Below are 25650 nucleotides of genomic sequence, written 5' to 3'. Positions count from 1 at the left end.
ATTCATCTAAGGATTCTTGGCTGATTCGTATCGATTGAGGAGGCTGCTACCGACGCAGCCGTATCTCTCGCTTGTCAAACCGGATATCTGGTCGTATCGGTTAATCGTTCCCAACCCTAATATATATATATATATATATATATATATATATATATATATATATATATATTTATATATATTATCATAATACTCAGCATATCACAACATTTTTAAAATCGCAGTAACATTGTCAACATTATCGTGACCTAAGTATCGTGATAATATTGTATCGTGCATCCTCTGGTGATTCCCACCCCTAATGCTAACACACAGATGTTTAGCGGGTATAACATTTACCACATTTACTATCTTAGTTTAGTCTGTTAGCCTGCTAACAAAAACAAAAAATCCATTTGGCCATAAACAAAAGCACTGGACAAATCAAGAATGTGAACTGGCATTAGATGGAAAGAGATAAAGGAGGTTACAAGAAGTCTGTTCTGTTCTGAATATGGATACATGTAGTAAATTTCATGACAATCCATCAAATGGTTTGAGACATTCCACCCAAAACCACCAATAATAACCTCATGGTGGCACAAGAAAAAAAGGAAAATAATAATAATAATAAAAAATATGACCATAGTTGCTGAAATATTAAGTCTGGACCAAACAATGGACCAAATTACATTAGATTTTTTTCTTCATATTTTCACATTTATATGCTGCCTGCCTGGCTAGAAAAATACACAAAATATTAATAAATTATAAAAACAGTTAATAATTTTCTGTTGAATAATTGAATGTTGAACTAAGATTCAGCTTTAGACTTTACCAACCTGAAAACCCAAAAGAACATGTTGTCTTGGCTCAGTGTGTCATCAGAGTGGGCGACACCTGAGTGCAGATTATGAACTTGAAGGCCAACAGCTGCCAACAGTTTGTGACAAAAACAAGTCCTCAGCAAAGTGCTGTTACTGTTGCATAGAGGAATTATTTTGGGGGGGGGAGGGGCAGAGGAAGGTGGTGGTGGGGGGTAACTTTGGTATCATGGCAACAGCAACCCGTAAGGGCCTCATGGGAGGAGAACAGAGGGATGTTGTTGACTGCTTGTTCAGTGCTTTATAACAGAATACTAAAAGAGGGCAAGAACTTAAGTTTTTTTTTTACCTTTGTGTGTGGTAGGTCTTGGCTCTGTTAGGATTAATTATCTCTGCACTCTTTCATCAGTTGTCTGGTGCATTTTAATCTGAATGCATGCATATTGTAAGCTTTAAAGTACTAGTGAAGAACAGTTCAAGAGGTCTACCAATGTCATGTTACTTTGAAATTACAAATAATTGCAGTCACTTTTTAACTCTACTCCAACCTGACTGATTCCTCTATGAGACCTTTAGGCGGAGTTATTATGCACATGACACACACATTAAGACACACCCGACAAGGCCACGGTGTTAATTATGAGGCACGTAAATGTCATGTCTTAATTGCCCCTGGTGCTTTCAGGCTCATAACAGAAGACCCCCACTCTTTCAATAATACACACAGACTGTGTGCACAGATACTAATCAGAGTACACACATTCTCTCCTGAGTGGCAACTCCCAACCGCTGCTCATTAAGAGAGAAAAAGTCAGGAATTAGCAGCCGCTGCTAGATTCTCTCTCAATGTGAAGCTCAAGGAAGAACAAACACTGAGCAGCTTTGCCTCTGATCATCAATGCTGCCAATCATCGGCTGTAGCTGCGTTCACCATGGTAACCCCACTGCTTTTTGATGCTGAGGAGCCTCACTTTTCAAGTGCTGTGACAGGTTCTTCCTCTGTTAATAATGGTGTAATCCAGCAACAAGCAAATTTCATAGCGAGATAATGGATGCTGCTTCCGAAACCTGCATTCTCAGATGTCACATGCGTCATTACTTTTCTCCCTCAAAAAACACACCATTTAACTGCGCTGAGATTGTGAGAAATTTGAAGAAGATGAAACACATTACAGGCAGATTTCATTCTCTTCAGTTTTGACTGGTTGTCCAGTTGTCCTCGCAAGCAATGAACAAATGCAACAATCACATGAATAGTAACACTGCAAAACTAAAGATATGACGCTGAACATACTAAGAAACAGTGAAAGACATTGACACTTCAGAGAGAGTTTTATGTAGATGTGCCTTTACCAAATAAAGTGACTAAAGTATTACTGAATACATGCACACTGAAATTCAGGAAAATGCCACTTTGCTGGTACAGCACTGCGCTTCTTGTCAAGCACTTGCACCAGTGTAGAGCCGTAATTATTTTCTGTCAACACAAAAGCTGCAGTAGCGGTTGGTAAGAGCAGTTAATTTTCATTCAACCCAATTGGATGCCGAGCTATTTCTTTGTTTGACTCACAACCTGTAAAGCTCTATCAGTTTATTTTACTCTTGTCCACATTTTTGCAACAATAGCTGTGTTGCTGTTTTTTTCTGCCCTGGCACAGTGCCATGACATCCCTACATGCAAAGCTCTAAATGACTGAAAGCCAGCACAGAAGTGCTAAAACTGCAGTTCCTCAAATGGCCACTTGAGACTGGCTCTAAAAGTGAGTACACAACATGTTAAAATGCTCAGCTTTACAGCAGAAATAAACATGTTTACAGCCTGGTACAAGAAACAGTTTTTGGTCTGAACAACTAATTTCCCCCTTCATGACAATTGTAAAGGGGGTTAATTTTTATATAACTCACCCATGTACATTTTATTTAGGCTTAAAATTTGAGTGACAGGACGATAGTGTCACTCGCTTCTCAGTTAGATCCACCCCTCACTCCTCCACAGCACTGACCATAGAGTGTTGCCGTACTTGGCGTAAGTCTTGTGAGATATGTAAAATGTGATCTCAGTTTTTGTTGTTATGGTTGGTAAGGCTCCCGGCTGACCCCTAATGTTCATGTGAATAAATGTGAAGCTGAACATTCAGTACAGTTTCTACTCAATGACACAACGTCACTCAAATATGGTCACTTTTGTCACCAAAAAAAACAGATTGCCAATGGTCGAAATGCCAAACTCAAGGCTTCAAAATAGGAGTCAAAAGGTAGTTATGTCCATTATTTTTACAGCCTATGATTATAACATGTATATGGAAAATACTTTACAACAAGATCATTTCAGCAGGTGACGACAAGTTATTAAAGGTTAAACTACTTTTACTATGTTTTACTACACCTTAAACTGAGTACAAACACCTGAACTTGTATGGTTATGAAGTTGAACTGCATTTCCAAAACACGCAGAGGTGTCCTGATATATATTTGGCTGAGTAAACACTCTTAGCCTCTCTTGTGTCCATTGTTTTTATATCCTTGTCATGCTTTATCATCTGCTTTTCATCCATTCATTGAATTTGTGCTAAAAGACATTAACAACCTTTACTTTGATATTAGACATAGCATCTAGAGAGCAGGAAAAGCACAGGTGACTGGTTAACCTAAATAAATATGCAGTTGCTGGATATTAATTACACCTGTGGTTATCCTGCAATAACATGTCAGTATTAGTATTTTCGACTCCATAAATGCCATTACTCCTCTCCATCTCTTCAATTATCCAATAAAAACTCCGTAATAAAATGCAATTTCTCCCATTGTATATCCCCCCCCCCACACACACACACACACACACACACACCACAGCACATACAATCACTGGGTGTAATCTGTTCGGGACACATGCAGCTCTGATCTCATCACTGTTTGTTTGTTCAGATTCTCAAGAGGATCTTTGTGTGTGTGTGTGTGTGTGTGTGTATACGTGAATGTGTGAGAGTGGTTGAAAAGGTCACATCAGTGAATCAATGATTGCCTTTCACACCTCCGGCACTTAAGTAGAGAATCTGGTTGGACTGATTAAAGGCTTTGCTCGGTTCCTGATGACTTGTTTAGAGTCATAATTTCCTTGGCCTTTGGTTTCAATCTTCTCCTTTCTCATAACATCAATCAATAGTCCGAGGAATGCTTGAGACCTGCGCACAGCTTCAATAAAGGTGATTGAAAAGGTTTCCTACAGCAGGTGAAAAGGGCCAATCTGATGACGCAAACATGCATATTGACCTTAGGGTATTATTTTGTATAGTTAGTGACAGGTGGGTAATTTTCAGAACCATGTGGTTTAAGTGCTTTTTGATTAGTTTGGTAAGTCATTGATTTCGACAAGTGTAGAGTTTAGAGGCTTTTTCACTCCACAAAAAAATAAAACTGTTAATGGTAAATGGACTGGTTTAGCAGAACATTGAATATTTTTATGCTTTGGTCTATGTTCTGTTTAAGACGGTCCAAGACTTGCAACTATCGCTGGAGGATGTAAACAGGAAGTATAATGTTGCAGTGGATTCAGTGTGTTACGTTGTAAGTTACAACTTGAACCCTGTAGTTGTTGTTTTGGCATATCTTCTTCACATTTTGGCAAATTAGCCCCATTAAATTTTACCGAATTGCCTGAAACCAGGTTTCCCGCACATCATCCAACAGCATGTGGCCAAATCAGGGGCCTCCGAGCTTAGGGGTGAGGGTGAGGGTGACGGTGTCTACAGCAGTGTCAAAGAGAGCAAAGACAAACATATACAGTCAGCCTGCGACATGTGAAAAGTGCTTATTGCAGAATTGGTCGAACTAGATTATAATCTATGGGACAATCCACAAATTGGAGTTACCATTGTCAATAAAATTGCCTGTTGGCAGTTCCTATTTGCAGTGTGCCCATGGATGTATAGACAGCTATCACTGAATTACTTTGACACTGAAGAAAACTGAAAAACATGATATGATTCATAGGCAATCTAAATTATGCCTCCAAGAAAGAGTAAAAATGTTGATGCAAATCACAGCAATCGGGCAGCTTAAAAGTAACTTAATTGCCTCCATGATGGCAAAATCACTCCTCCTGCTTAATATCTCCCAAGAAAACCTCTGAAAACCTGTACTGTACTAATCTCTGCTTTTGAAAGTGCCATATTTGACTATCCCTTTTTTTAAATCGCATTTTATAATCATCACCTTCTGTGAATCTGTTTAGTTCTCCTTTTGTCTGTCTTTCCTTTCTCTGTTACATCCCTCTGTCACACACGGAGAGCTCTGCTTTAGAAAGGAGATCAGGAGCTGACGGAAGGATGGAGAGAAGAAAGCGAGGGTAGAACAGACACGATTACACGGGTATGGGGAGGAAGTGTAGGATACACAGAGAAAAGTAGAAGGATTTACAGCGAGGGACAAAGCAAACAGGTAGAGAGAGCAGGGGGGAGATCGAAGGGGAGCGTGAGGGAAGAGTTAGGAGGAAAAGCGTGGAGAATATACAGAAGGGGGTGCAGTGAGGAGGGACATGGAGGAGAAAGAAAAGGGTGAGGGTGGGGATGCCAAATGCCCACTCAGCTCAGCTTTGTTTCAGCAGTGATGCCAAATGTGGCTAGGCCAGGGAGTCCTGCCACACGAGCACCGAGACCCAGTATAAAAAGCCTTGGTGCAGCTTGCACTGCAGAGGGGGAGGGAGAGAAATGATGGTAGACTGAGGCAAAGGAAAGATGAAAAGAAGGCAGGAAAGGAGGAAAACTCAGCTGTTTGACTGACAAAGCATTAAACTAGGATGTGAAAATCAAAATTGCCAAAAGCTCTTCAGGATTATTTTATTTAACATTAATATAATGATTTAATATTTGAAAAATTCTCAGGAAAAACTTCTCTATAATAAAATATCTGTGGTAATCATGAAATGAAACCCAAAATTTGGTTGCTTTGCACTGACCCCCACAGCAAGAGGGTTCTTGGTTCAGTCCCAGGAGGGAGCCCCTCTGTGCGAAGCCTGCATGTTCTCCCCGTGTCAGTGTGGGTTTTGTCTGCGTACCTCGGCTTCCTCCCACAGTCCAAAGACATGCAGGTTGGGGACAGGTTAATTGGTGACTCTAAATTGGCTGTAGGTGCGAGTATGAATGGTATGTGTTAGCCCTGGAGACCTGTCCAAGCTGTACCCCGCCTCTCGTCCAATGTCACCTGGGATAGGCGCCAGCCCCCCCGCAACCCCCAAAAGAATAAGCAGTTACCAAAATGAATGAATGAATATATTATACTATATATTGTGCTGATTTCAAAATCCTGTGCCCAAATCCAACCAGCCTCCCCTCTTCTATCCTTAAAAAAGCATGTTTATAAAATTAAAATTCTGCATCTTAGGGCTTCCGTTTCACCTCTGTGCTCTTGCAGTTTTTATACCATACAAATATTCTGAGTGAATGAGGTGAAAAGAGGGGGGGATTGATCCTAAACCAGTGGAGGGCAGAAAGCGTCAGGTGAGGAAAATGTCTTCAAAGGGCGTCTTAACTCCCAGCCTTTGATCCAAATCCAGACGACCAAGACGGTGAACAAAGAGACTTCAATCCTCACTGGTCTCCTCCCTCCCTCGCTCTTTCTTCTGTAGGTCACCAAAGGAACCTGCACACAATCCTTTTTGCTTTTTACTCCTCTGTTTCCTTCACAGCACATCCCTCCTGCACCGCTATGTTATCTCATTCACACCTACGCTGCATGGTTCTGTTCATTACTGACTACAGGAGCCATGTTATATCAAGCAAAACTGGGAGCCTTGTCAAGAAATTTTATTGTGATGCTTGAATATCTCATTTTCTAGACCAAGTGTCCACAGAGATACTATTTAGTTACCAAATTAAAGAAGTCACTCTTTGATCCCTGTGTTTGATTCCTCCAAAGGAATACTGTGACATTTTTGGAAATACACTTATTTACTTTCTTGCCAAGATTTAAATGAGAAAATCAAAAGCACTCTCATGTCATGAAGCTACAACCACCAGATGGTGAGCTTAGCTTAAGCTGGGCACACACAGTACAATTTCTGACCCGATTTTAAGCCACACAAACTCATTTTAGAGTCCCACCAAATTTCAGCTTTGTCAGGTGTTGTTTGCAGTGCAGTTTACAGAGGGGTCGAAGACCGTTCACAGCCTGATTAGCTGCTACCGACCTGCCGTCAGATGCTTGGATGAATTTCTGACATGGTACAAATATTGGTCGGATTTGATAGAGCTTTTGGAGCTGGATCACTTATGAGGAGCACCGTTGGAATATATAAAGCCTACCATTTGGTCATTTATTGTACATGAACTCTAGGCACAGACAGAGCAGCAGAACGGCAGGTGCAGTGAAGTGATTGTGTTGTGTCTAAAAGTTTGCTGTCACTCACAAACAGCTGTTTCTCTCATCCATCGATTTGATGTGATTAGCTTTGATCAGACTGACTGATCCAATATCCACTCCGCAACTTAAACTCCACAAACTGCTGACGAAGAGCAAAAAAAAATAACTTGTGTGTTTCATGCTGCGTTCATGGACCCGCAAAAACCTCAGAACTTAGAGAGGGGACACAGAGTGATGGAATACATGCACACACACACACACACACACACACACACACACTTCTCAACATCAAAACTGCTTAAAATAACACTGCAGCCTAAAAAACATGTTAACATCAATGTTTTTCATTCATTCGTTCATTTGGGAAATAAATTTTGTTTGCCTGTTGAGAAATAAAATCGGAAATTCAAAAGTGAATTATACTCAAAAATTCCGGGTTTACACGATCAGTTGTGAAAACGATATCCCTGTTTACACGAAAACGCAAAAACAACAGCTTTTTTACTGCAATTACCATGCAAGGCCAGTAGGTGGCGACATGCCATATGTCAAACACCACAGAAGAACGTTTTGCGCATGCGGGTGATTTGTTTTCCTCTTGGCGCTAATGATAAAAACAATGATAAACTACATTTTAACCTTATGTAGCATAGTTAGCTGCTATGCACTTACTAATATAGGGCACAGCAGATGTCTTTGTTCGCCAATGTAGTGGTGATGTTGATGCAGCAGTGCTAAGTTCATTTGTAAGCTCGTAAGTAGTCCCAAAAGTGCTAACAAAACATAAACAACCCGGCATATATCTGCCATTGTTGTTGTGGTTACCGGGCACCTAATGGGCATGCGCGAACTGGGTTGAAATGTCATCGTTTTCCAAAATCTCCGTCTATTCTGTTTACATGTCTCCACAGAAACGGATATTTTTAAAAACTTTCACTTTGGAAGCCGTTTTTGAAAATCTCCCTTTTCGTCGAGAAAAACGCCGGTTACGTGTAAAGGATAGGTGCAAACGCAAAGATAAATACCCGTTTTCAGAAATATAAGGAACCGTATAAACAGGCCCTAAAGCTAATTGAGCAGAAAACCAACAAGATGAGGCAGCAGAAGAAATACTGTCTATTTCTTTCTTTTTCTCTGTGTTGAGTGAAAGACACACTGTAAGCAGTGGGCTGGATATGATTTTAGTGTTTCAGCACCATACAGAGTTTTAATAGAGTCATTTTAAAACAACGAACCACCCATCCACAACCCTGCAGCCAACACACACTGAGATACTGAGTGAGTGTGGAAGAAGAAAATGATGTATTGCCTCTGACTTTCTCTGCAATCACTCATTTTGCACGCAAATATGTCCAGTCACACAATGGCAGCTGTTATTAGGGCGTATTTGTTTACTTTGTTCAAGAGGATAACATTGTGATTTGATTGATGTTTCAGTGCAGTGGTGAAGGAATACTGTTTGCCTTGGTTGATGGGTAGCATATCAGAGCAGTTGTCCTATCAAAATACACACAAGTATCAAGGGATTTAGCCTTTTTCCAATTGTCAGGCACTTCACAATGAACAGAAATCTTGAATGTGTGTCATTTTCACACTTGTAAATGGCATGTTCAACTTCAGCTGGTTTTAGGCAGCTGACAGCAACGACAACATACTCCAAGTCTGCAATCCCCTCTCAGTTGTTAGCTGAATTTAAGAAAAACAATGTATCAGGTTTTCCAAGAAAAAAAAAAAAACCATAGCGACAGCACATCACGACTTTCTTCTTGTGTCCTACAGCAGAAATGCTGTCCTCCCTGTGTTTCCCCTTTCCTTTCACTCCGACAGAACTTCCCCTCTCTATTCTCATGTCACTTCTCTGTCTCCCTTGGTGTGTGGCACTCTGGGGCTTGTTAGCACCAGCATCAGTGATTAAAGACCGCAGGTAATTAGATACACATGACACCATTCTGACTGACTGGCTGACTGGGGAGCTGTAGCGTCTACTAGCAGACGAGCCAAATGTTTTACTGTTCATAGTCAAAATCCTTCACACTTATTATTAGGGCTGCCACGATTAGTCGACTAATCGACTATTAAAATAATCGGTGACTATTTTAGTAGTCGACTAATCGGTTTGAGTCATTTTTCATAGAAAAGTACTATAAAAGTATCCCAAAATACTCTTACTGCAGCTTCTTACATTCAGATATTGGCAGCTTTACACACTCTCCCGTGACAGTGAACTAAAACCCTTTGGCATGAGTATGAAACAAGACATTAGATGACGTAATTTTGGGGTTTGGGTGAGACAGACCGACATTTTTCAACATTTTAACACATTTTTCGATGAAATGATTAGTCGACTAATCGAAGAAATAATCGACAGATTAGTCAACAATGAAAATAATCGTTAGTGGCAGCCCTACTTATTATTCCAGATAGAGACTTAATGTACATAACTGCTCATTTGAGTGCTGGACATGATATTTGAGTTACTGCTGTGCTTTAAAATGAAATGTTAGTTTCACCCGAGACTTTGAAATGTTCAGGTATATGTGATAATAAAGCAAGTTAGTGTTGTTTCAGCCATTAAACCCTCAAGACAGTCAGTTATTCATGCAAATTTTTCAATGAGGATGTATTCACCTATCCCTTCAGTTATCTTTGGCACCTAGCAGTTCTGTACCGAGGTAGCTAGGTGAGTTATGTCAGGAAAGCTTGCCTCATTTTGACAAAAAAATAAATAAATAAATAAAAAAATTAAAAAGATGGATAAATTAAATTAGGTAAAATGTTTAAGACATTTTAAGACACCCTGAACAAAGTCTATGTCCTTGACTACTACTACTTACAATGACACATAAATTCTACTTTACCTACAACTGACTATGCTCCTCATTCGAACACTGCTTTATCACTGCTACAATATACAATACTAAACTTTAACATCAGCTGTGTCAGAGTTAGTTTGACTCAGTCCATGTGTTCTCCTTGGCTTCGCACTCATGGTCCATTTGCATGTATCCTAAGTAACATGTGAGGGCTATGAGTGGCAGATGAAGTGGATTACACTGATTGCACACAAACTGAAATGAGGCCTGTCTGTCTGAAAACCAGCTCCCAGCCTAGTATGACTGGATATCTGATGGAGTGAATGACTGGCTGGTTGTCTTCTTGGAGGACGGCCAATTGACCTATGGCTAAGCCACGCCCCCCTCCACTCGGACAAAATATCAACATTCAGTGACCGGCGCTATGGCAGGTGTCACAGTACACAGCATTTCGCAGGAGGTAATTGATGATTTTTGGGGACATAACGGTCAGATGTCATTGAGAAGTAACCAAAAGGGCCTAAACTACGCATTGGAGGGATATATTCATCATTTTATTGTTGAGAAGGTCGATGTAGCGCACCTCTCTCCATGGTGATATCCACACTGCGGGTCGGGAAGGCGGTAATGCATTTACAAGCTGGTTGCCAACCACCAGAAAACGTAGAAGAAGAAGAGGGCAAGACTTGTTTTGTTTCCGGTTCTGCGGAAAACTCGCGCGAGTTCGTAGTTTTCACCAAAGTCCGTACATTTAATGGAAACACACAGGATTCGTATTTCTTTTAATGCACATTTCCCAATGATTCAAATCACTTTTGGATGGAAACATAGCTAGTGTAAGCATGATAAACCGCATCTCGTTGCCGTCGCCATCAAAGACAACAAGTTAAAGTGCCACTGAAGTTAAGGTTTTTGGCTCAGAATATGAGAAAAGGATAACGGCCTTTTTACCATCTTTACCAAGAGTGTCTCTCCGTTAGTTTGGTGCTACAGTATTTACACTGAATCATTCAGCATAACGTTTGCCAACCTTTGTTATCTCTGCCATTACAGATAAGTTAATGAAGCTAAGCTCCAGAAGTTAACGTTAGCTTAACTAGAGCCCTTTGGACAACAGCTAACAATGATGTACGATCACCAAAGTACAAAACTAGAACAAAATAGGCTAATGAACTCCCAGCAAACAAGGTGACATGATGAACAACGCAGCTAGGAGCTAACGTTAGGCTAACTTTAGCTAACGTTAGCTAGAGATGTTAAAGATAACTTTATATTTCTTTCCAGCAAAGTGACAATATGTTGCCTCAAACACAATGTTGACTTACCTTAGAACAGATGTAGACATCATTGTTAATCTTATTCACGTTGAGTTGATGTTGTGGTCTAACGTTACCACACAACTTTATCCAAAGGAGACACTTTTCTCGGTTGAGATGTGGTTTAAAGGGTAAAAAATACACCCCGTCACCCAGCCTCTCAGGATACCTTGTGTCGGAGTTGCATGTACCCCATGCACACCGTTTGACCATTTTTAAACTTCAAATCTCAGAAAAAGCTCATAAAACCGAACAAAACTGACTTTCTGTAACGCATTTCAATGAAAGTCCAGGCAGAGAATGTCCGAGTGTATTGGAATGGCTATACGCACTGTGATTGGCTCATCGAGTTTGAGGGCGGGACTTTGCCATAGGTCAATTCAACACTCTGCTGACAAGCCAACCAATTTATACAAAATCATATTAAAATTACATCAATGTGATGAAATTTCACTTTAAAGGAATAGTCTGAAATTTTGAGCGAGTAAACTAAGAAGAACGATATCACCCTCATATTTGTTCAATAAATATAAGGCTAGCCAGCAGCCATTTAGCTTAGCTTAAAGAGATAGGTTGGGTTGCTGAGTGTTGGAGAAAAAAATACATTTGAAAAACTCAACGGCTTTGTCTTGCTTCAGAAATGTTGACCCAGTTACTTAGGATAATCCACAGACCTTGTTGTGAGCAGTTTCATGTAGAAACTTTTCTTTCTAGCGAACTACATATGCCAACCATATTACTGCGCAGAAAGAAGCATGCATCTATTCAACACATTCTCACTCCAACCTCATCACATATCTACGTTTGATCATAGACTTTCGACGTCGAGATGCTACGTGCAAGGTACCCTGGGTGCGTTGCTTGTTGACGTTCTGGAACGCATTGCCTGGTGTCAAAATGCACTTCCGTTGTCACAGGAAATCTACCGTTTGCATGCAGTCGCTTTAAAAAAAAAAATCACATTACATCAGTACAACACCACAAATCATAGTTTTTACTTTTCCTTCAACAACAGAAGTATGTGATTATGTTTAGTCAACACGGGCACGTGGTTGGGTTTAGGAAAAAAGAACAGGGTTGCACTTGACAATCTTAGGGGAAGAGAACACCGGCCTCCTGGGCGAAAGTCAGTGGTTGTTGGACCCATTCTATTTGGACATCCACTGCCGTAACTTTGGTTGTTGTCCTGCTGCGTTTCCCCTTGACCATAAAGGATGGCTTTTTTTTGTCGGTATCTGACGCCGGAAGTCACCGCCCAAGCGCCGGATTTCAGCGACTTCAGAGTGAGACCGGGTTGATCTATTCATGGACGAGAGGATCATGCTCATGAGAGCAGGAGATGGAAACAATAATGGCATCCTCCTCAGCTGAGCTGTTACATAAGCTAGCTCAGTGGTGCTAGGTGATCTAGTAATAGATGCATGCTTCCTTCTGTGCAGTGATTATGTTGGAGGGTGTAGTTTGGTTGAAAGAAAATAGTTCCTACATGAAACGCTTGCAACAGGGTAACCAGGTCATGATTTCCGGACAGAGACATTGCTGTTGAGTTTTTCAATATTTTTTATTTATTTATTCTTTTTTTTTATTTTGACACTTAAAGCACCACAAGCCAAGTGCCATCCAGTTTCATTATATTTGAGAGAAGGCAGAAATCTCTATAGCCGATATCTCCAACACTCTGCAACTCACCTCAAAACAATCTAGACCGATAAACGGCACGACAGGTAAGAGGAAAAACATATGCATTATTGATTTTATCTATCCCTTTAACACAATAGGAAACAGCTGTCCTGACTTCTACCAGCACCTCTAAAGCTAACTAATGAACACATTATCTAATTTGTGTAAAACCGTACTATCAATCTTTTCATCTAACTGAAGGCAAGAAAGCAAACATATTTCCCAAAATGTCAAACTATTCCTTTAAACTTCAAAAGTGCTGAGACGTCAACCTTAAAAATGTCTACCACAGGTTTGGGAAACGAGGCTGTTAACAGAGATGTAACCCAGCCACTTTTAAAGACCTGTGCACCAGTGAATCAGCTGGCTCCTGTTGAATAAACCATGAACTAAATGCTCCAGTACGGGCCATCATGCTGCACATGTCTGCACTGCCGCATCTCTCACTCCTGTCTCTCCCTCATGTCTGCTACTTGTCAGTTTGTCTTTCTCAATTGATTTATCATTTGCTTTTCTCTCTGTCTCATTTTCTTTCTTCTGTTGACAGCGACACAGGCAGCTCTCTTCATCCAAATCTGTCCTCACTCGCTCTCACCTCCTATATTTATATTCATGTTCCTTTGACACACGCTGTCAATAAACCAACTCTTGTAAGTTCTTTTAAATTAAATAAATGACTTAAAAAAGTTATTGCATAGAATATGAAAACAGAAGGAATTCCTCAGGCAAACAATGTGGAAAAGTGATCGGTCATTCAGTACATTGGTCACACCTTCTGAGTTCACTCCAACTCACTTAGCATAGTCAGTGCAGAAAGTTGCAGCCACAGTGAGTGGAGATGAGTGGACATCTACTCAGATATAATGGTGTCTTTATTCAAGGGAGAATGTGTCTGCCAAAAAAATTTTTTTTTTTGAAAAAATTATCATAGATAGATAAAAAAAAAAGAATTTCTAAGTTGCCAACAGCAACTATATGTATAACAACCAACCACTGACAGAATGATATCACACACTTCACTGCTGGACCCAAAGTGCCTGGAATTAGGAACACAGTAGTCGAGTGACACTAAGTGATGATGACTAACTGCTGCAAAACGTACAACCAAACCTTGATCTTCATCAGAGATGACTGTAGTAATGGCAACTTGCTATACTTCATTAGCTATGACAGTGTGCAAATATTGTTGACAAAGGGCTATGATGGTAATCTCAGCACCAATACAGTGATCTGATTTATGAGTCTCAGTATATGAACAGAAGCTTGTTATGGATAGTAGAAAGAAGATTAATTGGGCAGAGAAATCAGTTACACATCCCATCATCTCATATCGCACACTAGTGCTGAGGCATACTTCAAATAAATACTATGTTAAGATGGTAGATGGTGTTTTTTGTCTTTATTTACTCTTGAAATTAAACATTAGGGCAAGATGCAATCTGGGCAATAGTCATTTGAAAGTGTGAATGATTCACACTTGCTCTTCAGTAAGAAAGAGAAAGCTTTCATGGCGGTACATGTAAATTTTCAGTACCAGGTTTCCCAGATGACACTGAAGAGAGAAATGAGGGGGACATCCCACTCATTGCTTGTTTAGACAGCAAAAAAGGACTGAGTGGTTAGAAAAAGGGAGAACGAGAAAGTGGCAAACCAGGAAAAAGAGGACAGACTGATGGGTGATGTGACAGGTGGAAGTGGAGTGCACAGCTAAGAGCTCTTGGGCACCTAATATCCAAACAAAATGTAACCAAAAGGACTTAATGTAACAGTGATGCGCTATGTTTGGCCACACTGAACAGAAGCAGCTGCACCCTCCTATTTGCATTTAGCTGAAAGGTTGTAATTCTGTCTAGTCTTGACAGCGTGGATAAACAAGCCTCCCTTAACTCCGTCTGCTTTCTGTCTTTATGTCAAACACTGTGTCGATAATTAGCAGATGGCTGATGAGTCACAAGGCAAGAAGCAGAAAAAAAACTAACTGATGAGAGCACAGATAGGAACATTTCTGTGTCTCTGGGTCTCTGGTCATGTCACTGTCTCTTCATCAAGTTGTCAAAGTCAAAGGTGTCATGAAAATAATTTTTTCTCCCTTGATTAGATCAGCTGTGAAGTCACAGGGCAAAGGCTAAGTTATACGCCCCAAAAATTGTGGTTAACTCCACGCTGGTGTTTTCACTTATATGACCTAATCAGACCTCTTCTGTGAGGTGGCCAAAATCACTCTCTTTTACTTATTCACTACTCACTATATCATAGATATTCAGTAGTTTACTCTAAAGTGAGCAGTAAAATTAAGATTTTGAACTAGAATCATTAGCATTTTGTCTCAATGCTGAATTTTCACCTCTATCATGGGCTAGGACTGTTAGTAGAAAGTAGTGACCTGTATATGCTATGGACATAGACCTGTCACGATAATTACATTATGACCTCATCGTAAAATCTGTGGACCAGACCTTGATCGTTTTGTTGACCTCAAATGTCACCAACATGTTAGCCAACATGATACCAAAATGAACAGCAGGGTTAAGACTTGGGCGCAGCAATACTCCCATCCCACTTACTCACGCTAGCCCGAAGACAAATAAAACAACACATTAAAGACGACACAGTGTAGCTTACCAGTAGCCTGCTGCTGCACTTTTAGAGTGGAAGAGGCACAGTCCTGATAGTCTTTGGCTTGCCAACCCCTGGCAATGAGCCAAAAGGTCCATCGTTTGTAGTTTTACCCTCCAACAACCTCATCCTCCACTCAGTAAATCCACCAGTAAATGGCCTGACTGAAATCAGACGTAACAATTTTCGGCACACAGTCCAGAGAGCCTGTGTTTGCATTTTCCTTGGCACAATTTTGCAGTGAGCGGTACGCTGGCCTCCAGGAGTACTGCGCAATCTTGCTGCCAATTTGGTACTCCAGCAAATCCCTGTGGCCCCAGAAGCATTTTCTCCATTGACCACCATTATCAAAGAGACAACTGTAAAGTTGTTGACAAGTCACCTGAAACTGCAAACAAGCCTAATTATGATTCTTTCTCTTCTGAATTTTTGATCGATGGAGGTTTAATGTATATAAATTTTTCCCAAGCCCAGAAAAAAGCTTTAAAATCTCTCAATTGTCTGCTGTGAAAAAGCCCTATACTTGCAGTGCACACTGAGTAGTGGGTGATACAGATTTGCAGATAAATAGTTACATGGTTTAAACTTGTGTGTGCATTCCTTTTTTCCAGTCCAAACAGGTGAAAAGGAAAAATATAATTATTCATGTAACAAATGAATTGTGCAAATGTTTAATTACATTTTGGGAAGGATTAAATGCAATTTCAATTCATTTTTTGAAGCGCAATTAAAATGCAAATACAACTTGACTTCATTTACTCGGCAGTTACAGAAAACATGCAATTAAAATAGTAACCCAAGTTATACTTTCATAACATTTCCATTTTACTTGCAAATATTAAGTTTCAAACAGCAGCGGCTCAGTGGACTGTGTCATATTAGAGGTGCTGCTGCAAGTGCAAACAGTAAACTAAGTGCTGTCAAATGATGCAACTATTTCATAGCATTATTGGCTGCTGAAGCACTCCACCTGCTGCATAACAATGTCTGTGAGTCAGCTGCCATAATCACAAACAACACACAAAGAATGCACACATATGCGTGCACGCACACACGCACAAATACACATGCAAACAAGCTCAGGCATACTGATACACTGATGCTTATATTACACTTTGGCACACACAAAAAATGCTAACCGATGCATGTAACTTGTATTTGAGGTAGACGTGGATGCATAATGCACACACACTAATGCACACACACCCTCCCTGGCTTGCTGTTTCAGCAGCTTGAGGGCAGGAAGGCCAGCCCTCAACTCTGTGTTATGAATGTAAAGACAGAACTCGGCCAATTAAAGCTCAATTACTGACCCGTTGTCAGATATATGATACTCTCTCTTATAACCTCGCTCCTCTTCCTCTCCTCACCCCGCTCTTCTTTCTCTTTTTCTCTGTTAGCCTCCTCTCCTTTTTAGACTCTGCCACCTCCTGCCTCTCCTTCTGTCAATCTCTCCCTCCCCGTACCTTCTTTTCTTTTAAACAATTCTCTCCTCTTCCCGTTAACATCTCCCTTCTCCCTCTCTCACTCATTAAAACGGTTCCCCGGTCTTCTCCCAGGAGAGAGGAGGATGATAAAAATAGCTCTTCTTCAGCTTCTGCTCACTGGTTCTTTCTTTCCAGCCTGTGTTCCATACATCAAATAACTACGTTCCTTCATAATAACCGTCGTTTCTTCTTCTTCTCTTTTTGTTCCTCAATGCCTCTCAGTCTCTCCTTACTCTCGCTCTGATGCTCCCCACCCAACCACACTCATACCTGCCTCTTTTAAGACAGTTTCCAGCTGTGTGTTTCTAGCAGCGATGGAGTTTGTGAAACACCCCAAAAGACTGCTATCATAAACTTGCACACAATCCTACAGCTTGTTTGTGATGGAGAAAGAGCTGCTTTATCGTTGATACAACTGGTCTGTGTTCAGGATAAGATCGGCAGGAAAAGAAAATATAAATCCTGTTGTGTCTTAACTGACGTTCGGTATCTGAGCAGTTGGTAATTAGGTAGTGCAAGCATTTAAAATGTTGACAGCTGATGCCACAGTCTGTTGTAAAGGCGCACTCATCTCTCAGAATAACCCCAGGCGAGATAAAAATGTCATCTACAGCAATGATGTCAACAGTTAAATCATCTGTAAAAATTGTTTATGTTCACTAGTCTTCTACTTTAGTTGATAAATGGATTTGTGTGCACACACACACACACACACACACACACACACACACACACACACACACACACACACACAATACTACTGAAACACAGGTCAGACAGATGACTAAGCAATGACTAAATAAACTGCCATGGTACCACACATTAAAGTGAACAGATATCTTTTTTACAGAGATACGTTTTGGGAATGTAGCTCTGCTGGAGAGGAGGCAAAGAAGTAATCAGTTTGGATTTGCAGAGAAACCCCCTCTGCGCGCGCACACACACACACACACACACACACACATGCGCACACACTGGAAGAGCAAATGGCCATCTGGCTCCAATGAAAGCACAGCCTTTTATGCGTTTTCCTCATTAGTTGAATTCTTTTTAGTCAACGACACAGTGAAAGGATAAAAGAGGGGAAGAGGGAAAGGATAAAAAAGAGGAAAGATGGCTAGAGCAGGAGGAGATGTAAAGGGAGAAGAGCAAGAGAATGTGGAGACGATAAAGTGATAGAGAGAGAAAAAGTAGCAGTACATGCGATGCCAGAGGGTATAAACAAACTGCTCACTGGCACAGCTACACTGTAATATAAACTTTACCCTTTTGAAAACACTTTAATGTCCCAACATGCTAAAAATACAGCACGCTGCAGCAGAAGCAGCTCAGACATCAGGCAGACAGAACTTCATACTCAGTTGTTTCCCACTGAACAAAAGGCTTCAGAGACAATAAATCTCATGTCTATATTGAAACACAATCATCTGTCTGAAAACCTACTCAACAAGGCCAAATAGTTCAGGAACAGGTTGTTTACTTGTGAATTTTTGCCTCTGGTAGCAAAACTGCAGATGCAAACTGTATAAAAACAGTCCTGAATTAGAACTGAACATCCACAGAGCATGTATACCTCTGCCAAGGCTTAGAAAACCTCCAGGTTTGTTATTTTACTGAAAAACCTATCTTAAAGCATAAAGATATTTTGACTTGTCATTGCTAAAAAAAAGAACACTGGTCACTCCATTAATACCAGATAGAAAGTATGCACAATACTTGGGCCCTGGAATACCATACTGGCAGATCATTATTAATGTAATCAGTGACATCTGTGTGTGAATAGCAAAAACTGTCACCAGTAAGATAGCTCTATAAAGAATTCAGAAGTTATGGTTTGCATCTGGGTCTTCATCAAAATAGACAAGGGATGGACAATCACTAGGTAACTGTTTAATGTTGAGAAACCCTTAAAAAAGAGTGTTTTAAAAAGATGTTTTTAGTTTCTGCACAATTGACCTAAGGCTAAGCCACGCCCCCCTCCACTCACTGGACAAACTATCAACATTCAGTGACCGGCGCTATGGCAGGTGTCACAGTACACGGCATTTCGCAGGAGGCAACTGATGATTTTTGGGGACATAACGGTCAGATGTCATTGAGACGTAACCAAAAGGGCCTAAACTACGCATTGGAGGAATATATTCATCATTTTATTGTTGAGAAGGTCGATGAAAAGCTTAAATTACAAGCCAAAATTTACAGGTCACAGTGTACGCTTGTGAACCGCATCTCGTTGCCGTCACCATCAAAGACAACAAGTTAAAGTGCCACTGAAGTTAAGGTTTTTGGCTCAGAATATGAGAAAAGGATAACGGCCTTGTTACCATCTTTACCAAGAGTGTCTCTCCGTTAGTTTGGTGCTACAGTATTTACAATGAATCATTCAGCATAATGTTTGCCAACCTTTGTTATCTCTGCTATTACAGATAAGTTAATGAAGCTAAGCGCCAGAAGTTAACGTTAGCTTAACTAGAGCCCTTTGGACAACAGCTAACAATGATGTACCAAAGTACAAAACTAGAAAAAAATAGGCTAATGAACTCCCAGCAAACAAGGTGACATGATGAACATTGCAGCTAGGAGCTAAGGTTAGGCTAACTTTAGCTAACGTTAGCTAGAGATAACAGGGTCCGACATTAACGGTTGCCCGAATGCCCGGGGCAAGTAAAAATAGCCGGCGGGCCAGCAGACCCTGCGCAGACATGCCCGATCGGGCAAGCAGCACCGACTTAGACACACACACATACCGGAAAGCCTTTCAGTCCTTACCCGCTAACGTTAGCTCATGTAGAACACAGGTACCACACAGAAACTTTTACAAAGGGTCATAATGTGCTTCTAGTGACTGTCAAATCGCCAGCGAAAGATGTTTTAAATGTGGACATGGAGAACAGAGCGATAGATAAGAACAGCATGCTGCCTGCTCTCATGGGACAAAGATCCTCTGAGAAGAAAGACGGTTCACTCTGCTCTGCCGCCAGGAACAAACTGGGAGGCAAAGATCCTCTCTGAGGAAGAGGGTTCACTTTGCTGCAGGTTTCACCAAAATGTTTTTTGTTTTTTTCTTTTAATAAATTGAACACACATTAAAGAACATACAAGATCCTGTAGAGAATGAATACATATAATACAATACGATAAACATTGTCAAATTAAATGAAGGAAGAGGATTTTTTTTAAAGGCAAATAAAATATCGGGGATTTATGTAAAAATATACATAGAGACATATAAATAATTATATAATTAAAGATATGTAGGCTATGTTAGGTGAATACTCCTGTCAGTGACCCTGACCACTGGCATTGGCAAAAGAACTGGAGTTGGTCCCCGGACGCTGCACTACGGCTGCCCACTGCTCCCAGTGTATACAGTAGGATGGGTCAAATGCAGAGGTCAGATTTCGTTTCAATGTATGTAATGTGCTGAGAAAGGACAAGAAAGAATCTTCTTCTAATAATAATTTCTTAATAACTAGGAGATAACAACAGAATAAAGAGATTTCAAAGACTTAAAAAATAAGGGACATGAATCAAAACTAGAAACGGGATATATCCCCAGTCATGCACACCCAGTTTTAATAAACTCAGTACTGTTTTTCAGCACATATATTGTTTTGTCTTCATTCAATGTAGTTAGCACATATTGTTATTGCGCCATTGGTTTTGGCCTTGGTGACCCACATTTTGGCCGTGATGCCCCAATAAATTTGTATTTATCAAAGGCCAAAGTGGCCTTGCCCTAAAAATGACTTAATTCCAGGCCTGTAATCGTATTTACTCTCCTGTTTCTGTCCTCGGAGGGGCCAGTGTGCTGCTTTTTTATGTGCTGCTGCCTCCATTGGCTGAGCGTCTCTGCTGACGTAAGATATAAGTCATGAGCGAAAATATGCACCACACAGCCAGAAAAAGAACCTCTTAGGCAGGGCAAGTAAGAATTTAGATGGGGCAAGTAGATTTGAGAAGTACTTGCCCGGCAGGGCAAGTAGGAAAAAACCTTAACGTCGGACCCTGGATAACTTTACTATGTTGCCTCAAACACGATGTTGTCTTACCTTAGAACAGATGTAGACATCTTTGTTAATCTTATTCATGTTGAGTTGATGTTGTGGTCTAACGTTACCACACAACTTTATCCAAAGGAGACACTTTTCTCGGTTGAGATGTGGTTTAAAGTGTAAAAAATACACCCCGTCACCCAGCCTCTCAGGATACCTTGTGTCGGAGTTGCATGTACCCCATGCATACCATTTGACCATTTTTAAACTTCAAATCTCAGAAAAAGCTCATAAGACTGAACAAAACTGACTTTCTGTAATGCATTTCAATGGACGTCCAGGCAGAGAATGTCCAAGTGTATGGGAATGGCTATACGCACTGTGATTGACTCATCGCGTTTGAGGGTGGGACTTAGCCATAGGTCAATTAAGCTGACATGGTAAAAGGATTTTAATAATAGGACATCAATGGATATCCATTGATGCTCTATTCAGTGTTTTTATCATTTTTAAATTACATTAAACCGCAAATCTTACAAAGTTCTGTAACAGATAATGTTGAACAAATACATTATATGAATGAATTGGGAGAATCATTGAATTCACTCACCATCTTTGTCAGCTCTTCTAAATATCTGTGAACAGAAAGCAAGAAACTGTAGTTAGTATCATTGAAGTTATCTGCTAGCTGCAGGCATAAAACAGAAAGAAAAGAATCAGATACATGCACTAAAAGGAGAACAGTTCCAACACAAGTGTTTTATGACAGTTACTTAATAGTGGAAAAGTTACATCAGGTGGACAGAATGATATAAACACAAATGCAAAAAACTTTACCCTTAGAATTAATTTGAAACTTTTCAAACTTTAACACAAATTGGAAATTCGATATGACACGATAACCCGGGACCTCTGCCCTCCTAAGCAAGAATCAGGGAGCATACTGGATACATCATACTGGATAAACATACCATATAACACAAACTATGCAGCCACTTCTGTAACTCTGCAGGCTCGTCCAGGAGTTGAACCCGGGACCTCTCGCACCCTAAGCGACGGGTGGACGGCGCATGGACACTCACCCTCTTGCGATTGGACTTTGAACTTATCCTTCAGTAGTGGTACGTGAGGCACCGTAGTACTACGGTACTCCACCCTGCAACACTAGCGACATCAGCCAATACTGTATGTAGTTTTTAGATGTGAAAAAATCTAGACCCATGCAAATTAGTTCCGGAACGCACAAGGGCCTTTTCTGAAAAGATCCTGGTATGCGTTCCAGTACGTTCCGGCTCAAATTAAGCACTGGAGTTACCCCTGCAACACCGGGAGGCATATCTGTTTCACATCACACTGGATAAACATGGCACATTACCAAAGCTACGCAGCTACCCCTAAACACTGTGGGCTCGTCCAGGATTTGAAGTGAGAGGCAAGCGAGAATCATACTCCTAGACCAACGAGCCACAAAAGGTACTGCCTGAGAGGGTGCTTGGTCAAGCATTTTCTCAGTTCAGGCTGTGTACTCAACCATTCATCCACGCATTTTCCTACCCTATCTTATCCAGGTCAGGTCTCAGTGGAAGCAAGCTTATTAAAAGTCACCCACATGCTTTTCTCCTCTTGTGCATCCTCCAGGTGTTCATCGGGGATCCAGAGGCATTCCCAGGCAAAATGGGATATGTCGCTGTGTCGATGACATGTAGGTGCAGCAGTTCTTTTCAGACTTCCTCCATGGAATATCTGAGCTGCTCAACTATCCATAGAGACATCCTGTGCAGAAAAGCCGTTTGGATGGCTTACATGCATCCACGATCTCATTATTGTGGTTGCTACCCAAAAGTTCGGCCATGCCTTACGATCGATCACCCATCGACTGCTAGGTCCAAGGCCTTGTCTTTGGTTGTCCGATAATAAAAGAGAAGTTTAGCGTCTTTACTGCATAGTAACCACAACTCTAAATGGTGTGTGAGCAACATTGTCTAGGTTCCACCAAAACTTGAACTGAAATCAATAAAAGAGTCATTTCTCTATGTGAAGTTGGTTCTTTAGTGGACTTTAAATTAAGGATTAGCTATACAACCATTGACTTCAGATTTGAAACATTGTTTCAAACTTGTTAAATTAAACTGCTTACCCAGAAAACAAGTAGTATTTAGAGCTTTGGGGCTCATCCGGGATTCGAACCCGGGACCTCTCGCACCCGAAGCAAGAATCATACTCCTAGACCAACGAGCCACGCAAAGCTTCTTTTCTGCAGATTTTGCTGAAGGACATACAGCCCAGTCTGTCACTGAATTGAAAGCAATCCTCAAGCTGCATACTTGGCTCCGTCTCTTTCTATGGCTCCACTGCTGAATTCAGCTTTGTGATACTATTGGACGATAGAACACATTTCACACAAAAGGTTCTACCAAGACTTGAGCTTGTCAGTAAAATCAGTCATGCATGACTGTTCTATGGTAGTAAAGCTGCTTAAATTATGTGACTTTGATTTCATCAGGTCACATCAGCTCTAAGTTTAAGTAACTGGTTTCCATAAGGCGTGACACCTACGACTTCAAGGAGCATAGTTGTTTTACATCACACTGGATAAACATACCACATGACACAAACTATGCAGTCACTTCTGAAACCCTGCGGGCTCGTCCGGGAGTTGAACTCGGGACCTCTTGCACCCTAAGCGAGAATCATACCCCTAGACCAACGAGCCACGTAAAATATCATTTTTGCAATTTTCCCACACTGGAATACTTCTCCACTTTGTCCTTGGCCTGAACACAATCTGCAAGTTGCATGTTTGGCTTTGCCTTTTTCTATGGCTCCACTGCCGGATTCAGCTTTGGGATGCTTTTGAACGACTGGACACATTTCACACAAATTTTCAGACTTCCTCCATGGAATATCTGAGCTGCTCAACTATCCATAGAGACATCCTGTGCAGAAAAGCCGTTTGGATGGCTTACATGAGAGACATCCTGTGCAGAAAAGCCGTTTGGATGGCTTACATGCATCCACGATCTCATTATTGTGGTCGCTACCCAAAAGTTCGGCCATGCCTTACGATCGAACATCCATCGACTGCTAGGTCCAAGGCCTTGTCTTTGGTTGTCCGACAATAACATCACACTGGATAAACATACCACATGACACAAAATACACAGCCACTTCTGAAACCGTGTGGGCTCATCCGGTAGTTGAACTCAGGACCTCTCGCATCCTAAGTGAGAATCATAACCTGAGACCAACGAGCCACGCAAGAAAATTTTCCTGCAATTTTTGCTCATCGAAAGACCTCTTCACTTTGTGGCACTTTGTTGGCTTGAAAGCAATCTTCAAGCTGTATGTTTGGCTTTGCCTTTTTCTACGGCCCCACTGCCTAATTCAGCTTTGGGATGCTTTTGAACGACTGGACACAGTTCACACAAAAGGTTCAACCAAGACTTGGATTACTGGATTCTGAGTGCAGAGTGCTGACCATTACACCATGGAACCGAAGTCAAGCACATCTGCTATTTTCAGTCTCATGGGGACATTCTACCCATTTCACTTAAGTAAACAAAAGAGTCATTTCTCTATCTACGGGAAGTTGGTTTTTTTGTCAAATTAAACCCCTCACCCAGAAAACAAGAAACAATTTGCCCTTAAGGCTCCTTCGGGTTTCAAACCTTTATAAACTTTGGCCATGTCATACAGACAGAATGCCCATCGACTTTCCAGACCAGATGGCATGTGCAGTATTTTCTAGGTGTGCACTGATGTCTCTTCCCAAGGGGATATTCCGGTAAGTCATTTCTGAATAAAACTAACCAATCTCTCATCTTTTTCTGGATAACTGTCACAGTTTCTTCTGAAGAGGACAGAATACTGAACATCAGCATAAGAGATTTGATTTAAAAATTATGGAGAGAATTTAACAGAAGAAATAAATGCTACTTCGGATGGTATTATTAACAATTCCCCATCCTGTATGTTGAGACTGCTCTGTAAATTGACATCTCCAGCGATGGAGCAGAACATTTACATTAAGTCACATTTTAGCTGAAGTGACAGATGGTTAAACACACATAATGTTGTGTTTTTTTTTTTTTTTTTAAGTAGAACACAACAACCAATTCTTCACAGCAACAAGAACCCAGCGGGACAGAACTGCAAATAGAAATGTTTGGTCTTCCATTCAATTTGTTAGCTAGTGCAGCCTGTACAGTACACACAGCGACTGAATCACACACAAAAAGACACAAAGTGTGTCTCAACCAGATACAGTGCAGTCGTGTATGATAAGACTTGTTAGGAGCCACAGGCAGAGGATAAAAACTCACAATTATGAACGCACACAGAACAAAGTCGTTGATCTATAACTGACTGATGATTACTTACTGTGCATGTGTGTACCACATTCTATGCCTGCATGAACACACATGATTCTGGGAGCTAATTTATAGCTTCAGTGAAAGCTTCTTTCCCTATGGAATCGAAAGTGACAGGTCTGTTGCTTTCATCAGTGATTCAAAATGGGATGTAAACTGTTCCTACTGAGACAGGAGGAGGAGACAGCACAGTGACAGAGGTGGAAGAGAGAGAGA

General features: G+C 40.9%; 1 protein-coding gene and 1 non-coding gene across 2 annotated transcripts in view; both read right to left on the bottom strand.

The window, feature by feature from the left end:
• necab2 (N-terminal EF-hand calcium binding protein 2) overlaps positions 1-25650 on the bottom strand; it is a 180367-nt gene that overhangs the window by 150089 nt on the left and 4628 nt on the right. Inside the window, exon 2 of the mRNA XM_050074059.1 lies at positions 21675-21699. Within this exon, the coding sequence (XP_049930016.1) occupies positions 21675-21699 (25 nt within the window). The remainder of the gene's footprint in view (positions 1-21674; positions 21700-25650) is intronic.
• trnap-cgg (transfer RNA proline (anticodon CGG)) lies at positions 23231-23302 on the bottom strand. The gene has a single exon. It is a non-coding gene; the product is annotated as a tRNA-Pro (tRNA).

Source organism: Epinephelus moara, chromosome 20 (assembly GCF_006386435.1).
Source record: "Epinephelus moara isolate mb chromosome 20, YSFRI_EMoa_1.0, whole genome shotgun sequence".
NCBI classification, from domain to species: Eukaryota; Metazoa; Chordata; class Actinopteri; order Perciformes; family Serranidae; genus Epinephelus; species Epinephelus moara.
This window is presented reverse-complemented; position numbering and strand designations above follow the sequence as displayed.